A 9407-nucleotide genomic window follows, 5' to 3' on the forward strand; every position below is an offset into this window, starting at 1 on the left:
TTCATTTTACAGAGGACGAGTTTAAAGCGTTACAGGTTCAAGTTAGAGAAATGAATTTGCTGAGAGAAAGTAATGTACAGCTTCGAGAAGAAAACCACCATAATTTTGAAGAGTGTCAAAAGCTTCGTCAAGAAAACTATAATGCTAAAACTGAAGTCGAGAGTTTAAACGTTTTGGTGGTTGAAAGGCAAAATGAGGTGGAAGTGTGTAAGAGAGAGATAGAAATGATAAAGAAAGACAAGAAAGATTTAGAAACAAGAGTAACCGAGCTGCTTGAAAGGTTTAAAGATGTGGATCTTGAAGAATACGTTCGAATCCGAACTGATTATCAACAGATTAACGTGAAGTTATCAGATAAAGATGGACAGTTAGAGGAGGTTAAGAAACTTATGTCTGAAAAACAAGATGTAATCGTACAGTTGGAGACCGATCTTGCAAGAAGCAAAGTGGAAATAGATGAACGAGAGTTGAAAATAAACAATATTGTGCAAACCGAGAGTTTGTTAAAATCAGAAGTTGAGAAACAGAAAAGGATTATTTTATCGTTAAAACGGAGGTGTGATAATTTGGCAAAAGAGAAAGAGGAAACATCTAAGAAGAATCAAGAACTTTCTAAAGAGTTAGTTGATTCTAACCAAGCGAAGAGAACCAATGTAGACAGTTCGGGTGAACAAGCAGAAAAAGATGCAAGAATTCAAATGCTTGAAAAAACAGTTGAGAAGCTAAGAGATGAGTCTAAAGAAAAAGAAGAAAAAGATACAAGGATACAAATGTTGGAGAAAACAGTGGATCGGTTAAGAGACGATGTTAAAAAGGGAAAAGATGAAATTCGTGCTGAAAAGTCAAAGAACCAAAAAACTGAAAAGGGTATCGGTGAGGAACGGTCAAAGCTGGCAGACGAGTTGGAGAAACATAAACAGGCGTTGAAAAACTTATTAGACGAAGTTGAAAAGCTGAAAACTGATGGTGATATGTTTGATGATGTGGCAGCCGCTTGTCTTGCCGCTGTGGAAAACATTGAAAAGGTAGCACATAATTTAACCACTGAATTTGGAGTTGTAACTGCTACAGACACACCACCAGTAACCACCACAAGCGAGGCAGTTACTACTACTATACCAGTGGTAGGAGAGAGTGCAAAGCTGCCGGTCGCATCGAAACAGAAAGTTGAACCGCGTAAAGGCGCACGGAGGTTAGTTCGGCCTCGTATTGTAAAACCCGAGCAACCAAAGCGAGATGTGGATATGTCAGAAGCGGTTGGTGTGGTTGATGTTAATGCCGCGTCATCTGCACGCAAACGTCCCTCTACTTCAGAGGGATCACATGTGAGTGACATCAACGCTGCTGACGTGGCACCGCCTCAAGTTAAGAAATCTAAAGGCTCAGAACAACCACAGGAGGGTGGTGAGCCACCTGAAACTGTAACTGAAGAGGACGATAATACTGGAAAAGACGAGGAGGTTGAGGCAGGTGGCGAAGATCAGGCGGTTGAGGAAAGTGATGTTTTTGGTGAAGAGAATGTGAACAAAACTGAAAGTGAAGACCAAGTTAAGGTTAGTGAGTCGGAGCACGCACAATTGCAGCCTGTAGCAGGAGGAGGAAGTGAGCCTGAAGAGGGTGAAATGGTTACTGATGCTGTTACTGTTATTGGTCAAGAAACGGATCCGATTAGGTCACCCTCACCTTCACCTTCACCTTCAACTATGCCAGTTGAAGAGGATATGATTGAAGAAACCCTAGGCGATTTGGAGGTGAGATCTCCATTGTTACAAATGGAGGATAATGAAGACAAAAATGAAGAAGGTGAAATTGAACCAGAAGAAACGACTCCCGAAAGTTCAACAGATAAGCAGGTAATTAATGACGGAAATGATGAAGCAGGGTCCACTGCTGAAGAGGCTACCATTGATCCTGTTCCCGTTGCTGCTCCTGTAACCGTAACAACTGCTGTTATAGTTCCTCCTGTAAATGAGAAACCTGTAAACGCTTCTGTTACTGCTGAACCGTCACAGAGTGTTGGAAATCAAGATAGTGTGGTAACATCAACAGGGGCCACACAGGAAGAGCCAATTGTTGATACGGGGTCCACCACTATAAATTTGAATGAGAGAGCGAGACAGAGGGCTCTGCAGAGACTGGCGGGACAGGGACAACAACCTTTGCCACCTGCCACCAGGGGCCGTGGACGGGTTTTACGTGGGAGAACTCGTGGTGGACGTACTGGTCGTGGTGGTCAAACACCTGGTTCTCAAGGTATGTGATGTTTGTTAAAAGTTTTTATAGTTTCATAGAGATGTTGACTAACGTGTTCACCTTTTTTGTGCTTGTAGGAATGTGATGTGGCACCTATATCTTGATGTTGATCTCCATCTTTTTGTTGTCAGGTACTTACTCTCGAAATAATAATCTAGAGTTTTTAAATTAAGCGATTTAGGATGATTAATGCGTTAAAATACACTTGGTGAGCCTTTCAACATGTTTGACCATTTTTATTTTAGCTATAAGTCTATTAACGTCTCTATTATTTGGCCTGTTATGTATGTACATATGTATGTATGTATACAAACACTAAAAGCTTTCTCGGTTGAAGTTGAAAAGCTGAATCTTGTGGTTGACGTACATTTACAAAAAGAAGAAATTTTGGAAAGTTTTTGACTAATTGTTTTAGTTCATAAGGTGGGCTTACCTGTTATTTAGGGTAATCAGAACGTTCACAATAGTTAGATTATTGGATTAAAGTTTCGGAATGAGTTATAGTTTATAACACAGTTAAACACCATTCTATACTTATTAAAATTCTGAAATTTCAAATCAAAGGATCTTTAAACTTTTGTGAATGTTCCTTTTTCTCAAAGTTTAAGCTGGGTAAATCTACCTTACGAGCTTTAATCTCAATTAGTAAGAATCTCTTGAAAAGGTTTTCTTTTTGTAAATGTACGTCAACCTCTTATCCCGCCTGCTGGTTTTTCCAATTCTATTTTTTGCTTAAATCAAATAATTAATTTCATTCTTTATGGTTGTACAAATTTCTTAGATTTACCTTTGAATATCTTACCTACCTCATGTATTATATATTATTTTGGTGTGTAGGTTTTGGATAGTTTAATTAGTATTTGGAATGCAGAAAGCTAAAGAAGCTATTTGTTGGTAATCAAAGTCTTGTAGAGCTGGATATGAAGGTTTGTCTATGAAGATTCATTTCATTTCATTCTCTCACATTTGCGATACATATTATTATATCGATTATTAATTTCAATTCTGGTATTGCAGGAATTTTTGGATGAATATAATGGTCAATCTTGAAGTTATGAAATTTGATATTTAAATCAATCTTTTTTTATTATCAACAGACCGGATGATTTAGTTGTATTTGAATTTTCAATCGCACTAGTGCATCTAGTACATTTTCTTGTCTTGAAGGCGGATGTTATCACTTACCAACATGCGACCCAGAGATCATGTTTGGGTAAGATACTGCATGGTTTGTTTTGACCATGTGTGTTTTGGTGTTTAATATTTGAAGAGCCTAAGTTGGTATTTACAAGTCATTTATCTATTTGTGACTAACATTTGTGTTCATAATCATCAGTTAACATACACAACTGGTGTATTTGCAACACATTTTAGGTGTATGTGTATCAATTTTCCATTTGCACTAAAACGTACACCAGCATGTTTAAAACACTCTTGGATCAGTTGGCAGAAAAAATAACTGAAAAATAAACCAATCATAGGGAGTTTAGAACATAACATTTGTGTTCTATCAACAACCAACTTAAATACGAAAAGTTTATACAAGTATATGTTAGTTTTTGGTCAAATGCGAGAGAGACACAAATGATAAGGTGTTATGTCACATGTAATCGCATCGAAAACACTAAAAAAGGTGCTAATGGCAGCGCCACCACCAAACATGGCGGTCGTGGTTTGGTGAGGAAAAGATACATATTCCCTTCGCAAAACTGCGAAAGTGGAAGCACGTCTCTTGTGCATTATTACTTGTTCCATCTAATAATTTTAAGCTAAGTTCACCAACTATGTAATTAACCTTAATTATTAACTAGATTAATGCATAAAATATAATTATGACAGGTATTTACAATCAAATAAAAAATCTACATTTGTAGTTTATATGATTCCCTAAATAATAATGATCAATAATTAACAAGTATCACGGAAGCATTGAGTACATAAACGTGTGACTGAGAAAAGAGATTTTCATGAATAGTAAAATTATAGAGAATGACACATAAATGGTTTTTGATATACATAATAATCAAGATCACTATAGTTAGTTTATGTTCATTTATTTTATGTCAAAAATAATAGTACAAGTGGTTCTAACATCATGATCAAGTCGTATTAAACACGAGTATTAAAATTTGCTTAGCATGTAGCCCTTTATAATCACATATTAATAATGCTACATGTTCTGGTGTACCGAAAACACTAGCATTACATGACATGTAGATAAATCCTGATCACAAATATCATTTCAAAATTTTCAAGAAATGATGTTCAAAGATCATATCAACTTTTTAATCAGCAATATTATTGGAAAATTGCAATTATGCCCTTTGACCAAGAAAAGTCAAAAGGATAATTCATCCTTTTTGATCCTTCAATTATAAGCATTTACAATTTCAAGGAATAAGCATTTACAAAAATCTAACACCAACGAATCAAAGAATGCTGAAAAAACCGAAAATATTTATAAAACTTCACTCGCGCTTTCGTCTTCGTGTTCTATGAGATTGCCACGTCCACAACATTAAAAACATCAAAAAGATCACACCAGCAGATGTCCACATAATCACCAGCCATCTTGGCATTGGAGTTGGAAATAAAGCTAAAAAATAAAACCATCAAATGTTGACTTTTTTGGTCAAACCGGCTAAATTTTGAATCTTTCATTGCAATTTGCTTAATACAAATAGATTTTATAACAATGATACAAGTAAGACGGTGACAAGGTGTTGATGCTAATTTTTAGACGGTTTAAGCGAATATAAAAATCGGAAAGTAAGAAGTTAAAACTCACCATGTCCAAACTTGATACAGATGAGGAGTTCAATGATGCAGATTGCTAGTGAAAGCCAACAAAAAGCTCCCACCTTTTTCACCGGTTTTCTAAAAAACATATCACAATAAAAAGTTAGAAGTCAAACATATACATAAGTGGCATTTTGACCCGTTTACTTGTTATATACAGGTCAGTTTGGGTTGTATTTTATCTCAAACGGGCCAAATTCATTTTTTTCGAAGATCTTGTAAAAATATTGTTTGTGATCGTACATAAGGCATGATAATTTATTAAGAAACGAACAAAAAATGATAAGCGAGTCAACCCAACTTGACACCGCCTGCTTTGACCTGTTGCAAGAAAGAGATGATTACCGGTCTTGCAGGTAGGAATTGTACTCTCGGATTGTAGGAATTGCAATGAGCCACCAAAGGACCAATCTATAAACAATGATCGGGTTTCGAGGTGGGACCCACAGGCAAAACTTGAGGAAAAAGGTATTGAGTTCAACGGTTAAGAACACAATGCAAAGGCTAAATACTTGAATGAACCGCCACGGGCCAAGAAGTGGGTTCCACTCATCTTTGTCCCAGTGTGCAGGCGTAAATTGACTCAATGTTCGTTTTACCTGCCAAAAAGATAATGTCCAAATCATTAAATATTAATATGGTAAACATACTTTGTATATGTAGTTTAATATAAAGACCAATGATAAAATATTACCACTTTTACAAAAAAGGGAGTCAAAGTTTGACTTTTTTTACCTTAACTTTTTAACCGAATGCATTTTTATATTATGTAATGTAATGACAAAGAATTGCACACTAACTAAAAGACCAATTATGACATATTACTACTTTAACCAAAAAAGAAGTCAAAGTTTGACCTTTTTGACTTAAATTTTTAACCAAATGTATGAAAAGACGAGCTTACTTTTCCCAAAATATTCGGTTGACGGCTTATTCCCACCCACTCGTATGTTTTGCCATCAAAATAGCGAACTGTATGCATTCCTGCCCAAATACCTGTAATATGAACAAGATTAACATTACCAATGTAAAAGTCAACAAAAGAAAAGATGGACTTTTTCTTGGTTCAAAGGACGCATAATGGTTATTCGGGTATGTAAAAGATAAATAATTTTATATTATTAACTAAAGTTTGACAAAATTCTATGAACATTTGGATGTTTAAAGCCAAGAATGCGAAAACTAGTAACTAGCTTGGATTGTTTAAGCAAAAGGTAACGGCTTTTTAGTCCATTGTCCATGCTAGATGTTATAATTATGCATAATCGATTAGGGTTTGTGATTACTTACCAAACCAGTTGCAGATTAATATATCCAGAACAATGCTGTCCCACCAGCACTCGTTGAAATTCGGCAACATATGGCGAAAAGTTAGCTGAAAAATAAAAACAATGCATCAATCACCCTTTAAAAAAAATAAAAAATAATTATATAAAATAAAAAAAAAAGACTGATCTTTTTAGAAGACTCATCATTTGAGTTGGGTTTTCTAAAAAAATGTTAAATTGAAAAAAAAAAGGTAAACGGGTCAAACGGGCTGAAAGTTGACTGAAGTCTTATCTTTAGTGCATACATGATACAACCACCTATATTGTTTTATTCAAAGTTCAAGGATTACATTAATACTCTAATAGTATGTTTATTGTAATCATAATAAACACACTAGTTATCTAAATGGACAAAAAAAGTGTTTTGATGGTCAACAGTCAACACAACCCAAACTGGCACGCTTTGACCCGCATTAAACAGAAAGTCAACCTCCATTAACTCAAATCCAATTGATAATACCCACAAAAGAGGTTGATTACGAATCATTATCTCTTTTCCCCACCACCCGAAAATATGAGCCGGGACAAATTCATCAAAAAGTGTTTCCTGCAAAATCCAAAACAAATTTGGATATTATTTATAACTAAATGTTATAAGTTGCATTCAAAGTCAAAGAATATGCAATAAAGATTAAGGTGAAATGGCTTAATGTAAAATACTCATTTTAATATCCTAATCAACACGTATCTAGATAAAACGTAAACACGAAAATGAGACTCTTAGATACACAAAGGTCAAATATAAAAAGGGAATTAAAGAAAGAAATGAAAAGATTGTGAAAGAAGAAATCATACATAAACATTTATAAACCTGCTAGTAGGATTTTCAGGTACATAAAGCCGACAATCCACGCCATATGATCTTTCAGGAAGTTCTGAGAAAATAATAAATATAAAGTCAAGCTACCAAATAAACTAATTTACATATAAAACCGTTTAAAACGTATATGATCAAAAATATGTTACCAACACCAAGATCAGGGTGAAGATACTTCATAAACTGCCTAGCATTGTCACGAGTCTGTCGAAAGATAGCAAATAAAGCAAACTTTAGTAATCATACACTCCCAACATTTGACAAACAAAAACAATATAAAAAACATATTAAAAAGAACCTGAAATAACAAAAATGTTAAAGCAACAAGGTAGATAACAGCCATCCCATGAACTAGCCGCCAAATTGCAGGATGTGGCCTGATTAGTAACCTGCAAGACCATAATAATGGAAGATCATGTCATGCATGCAAATAATAATATGCCCAAAATACCCTTGCAAAGTAACTTGTACCACTAAACTTGGATAAACTTTGGCAACCAACATGAATGATGAATTAAATCGACAATATTGTATATACAAAGCTATTTAAAATATGCGTATATAACGGTATGAGAACTTACGTAGAAGGCGCTTGCAACAAACAATAAGTCAGGAAAACAGCAATCATTGCCCATATGCCCCTTTAAAAACAAATAAGCATTATGAATGTTTTGAATAATAAACTCATGCAAAAGAGATGCCACAAAATCTAACCTTTTGACTGATGTTACGATATCAGCCGATGAACTACCTTCAGGATCAAGAGCTCCACTTGCCCAACTGAAATCTCATCCCAAAAGCACATATAAATAAATAAAATAATAATCAAACAAATCCCATTTTATATAACTTAGTTCCATTAAAGGTCACCAACAAGTTCTTTCTAGTGTCAAGAATTGTGAGAAACGCATAATGCATTTGTACCTCTTGCTTTAAGTGTTATACAAAAGATGGATACATAACCGCTAAACCACTATCTCATTAAATCATTAATGCACAACGTACAAGTGCTTTATGAGATTCTCACAATTCTCAACATAAAACTGGTTATGAAAGAATGCGTTCGATATGGACTATTAAAAAAAATGTATATTAACAAAACCTATTGTGGTTTAGAGTTTAGACAGTATTTGCTTATTTCGAGCCGGTTATTATACATAGATAAGCACTTTTAAATAAGCAATTTGAAAAATGAAATGGTAAGTAACAATCAATTCAATGACCAAAGCTATTGATGTGATACAAGAAACTTACATAAGAAAACATGCACCGATGAACAATAATGTAATCGTACGGGGTTTGTAAGCCCAAGCTGTCCACGGGTCAAATTCATCCACAGTGGTCAATGTGCTCACTTCACCATTATATTGACCACCATTGCCTTGTCTCCTTCCTCTTCTATGACCATTAGCATCCATCTTATACTGTTCACTAGCAAAACAACAACATAACACCAAAATTATATACCAAAAACCGACCATTTATTGCAAATTTAGCTCGAACACAAGATAAAGATTATACAAACAAACAAGAAATGATACAAATCACAAACAAGATAGAATAAACACCATGTAACCAGTAAATCAACCCATTAATGATCAAATTCTTTCAAAATAAATCTTGAAAATGAGTATTCAGATTTAAAAAAAAAAAAAAACTTGTGATAGTCACGGGTTTAAATACCTTTTAATCTTTGGGAATTGAATATAGGAACTACAACCAAGAAAACAATTAAATAAAAAGTACCAACAACTTCTTAAAACCACCAATTTAATTTTTTTACACAAATCAAACACTTTGACCCTTAATTTCAAAAGATTCCCATTAAACACTAATCAAGAACACCATAATTCAAGAACCCAAATCTTGATTCTCATTAATTCTCATACCCATCAATAAAAACACAAACTTTATGACAGATTTCAACCCAAGATTCAAAACCCATATCAGAAATCACACAAAAAACATAACAATTGATTAAATTTTTTTTAATAAAAATAAAAACACAAACTTGACACCAAATTTCAACCCAAGATTCCAAACCCACATCAGAAATCACACAAAAAACATAAAAATTTGATTTTTTTTAAAAAAATTAAAAATGGAAAAAAAAGGTACACAATACACACATAGATAGTTATTGAAAGTACACACGGACATACATGTACATGTACAACAGAAACAGATTATTATCAGAAGAGAGAGAAAGA

General features: G+C 34.2%; 2 protein-coding genes across 2 annotated transcripts; one reads left to right on the forward strand and one right to left on the reverse strand.

Annotated features, from left to right (window-relative positions):
• Positions 1 to 6: 6 nt before the first annotated feature.
• On the forward strand, positions 7 to 3544 carry LOC143607835 (uncharacterized). Its single transcript, XM_077083128.1, has 4 exons — positions 7 to 2253; positions 2331 to 2384; positions 3091 to 3179; positions 3271 to 3544. Exons 1-2 carry the CDS (start codon positions 51 to 53, stop codon positions 2336 to 2338), a joined length of 2211 nt encoding a protein of 736 aa, XP_076939243.1. The 5' UTR covers positions 7 to 50; the 3' UTR covers positions 2339 to 2384; positions 3091 to 3179; positions 3271 to 3544.
• Positions 3545 to 4520: 976 nt separating this feature from the next.
• Positions 4521 to 8792, reverse strand: LOC143607836 (CDP-diacylglycerol--serine O-phosphatidyltransferase 1-like). The gene is made up of 12 exons (XM_077083129.1): positions 8452 to 8792; positions 7912 to 7977; positions 7779 to 7838; positions 7496 to 7586; positions 7347 to 7401; positions 7176 to 7255; positions 6811 to 6927; positions 6343 to 6427; positions 5957 to 6048; positions 5398 to 5651; positions 5042 to 5130; positions 4521 to 4849 (listed from the first exon to the last, which is right to left on the reverse strand). Exons 1-12 carry the CDS (start codon positions 8676 to 8678, stop codon positions 4722 to 4724), a joined length of 1344 nt encoding a protein of 447 aa, XP_076939244.1. The 5' UTR covers positions 8679 to 8792; the 3' UTR covers positions 4521 to 4721.
• Positions 8793 to 9407: the final 615 nt, after the last annotated feature.

This window comes from Bidens hawaiensis, unplaced genomic scaffold (assembly GCF_021521415.1).
Source record: "Bidens hawaiensis isolate Kalapana, Puna unplaced genomic scaffold, B.hawaiensis_p1.1 tig00087508_1, whole genome shotgun sequence".
Lineage (NCBI taxonomy): Eukaryota > Viridiplantae > Streptophyta > Magnoliopsida > Asterales > Asteraceae > Bidens > Bidens hawaiensis.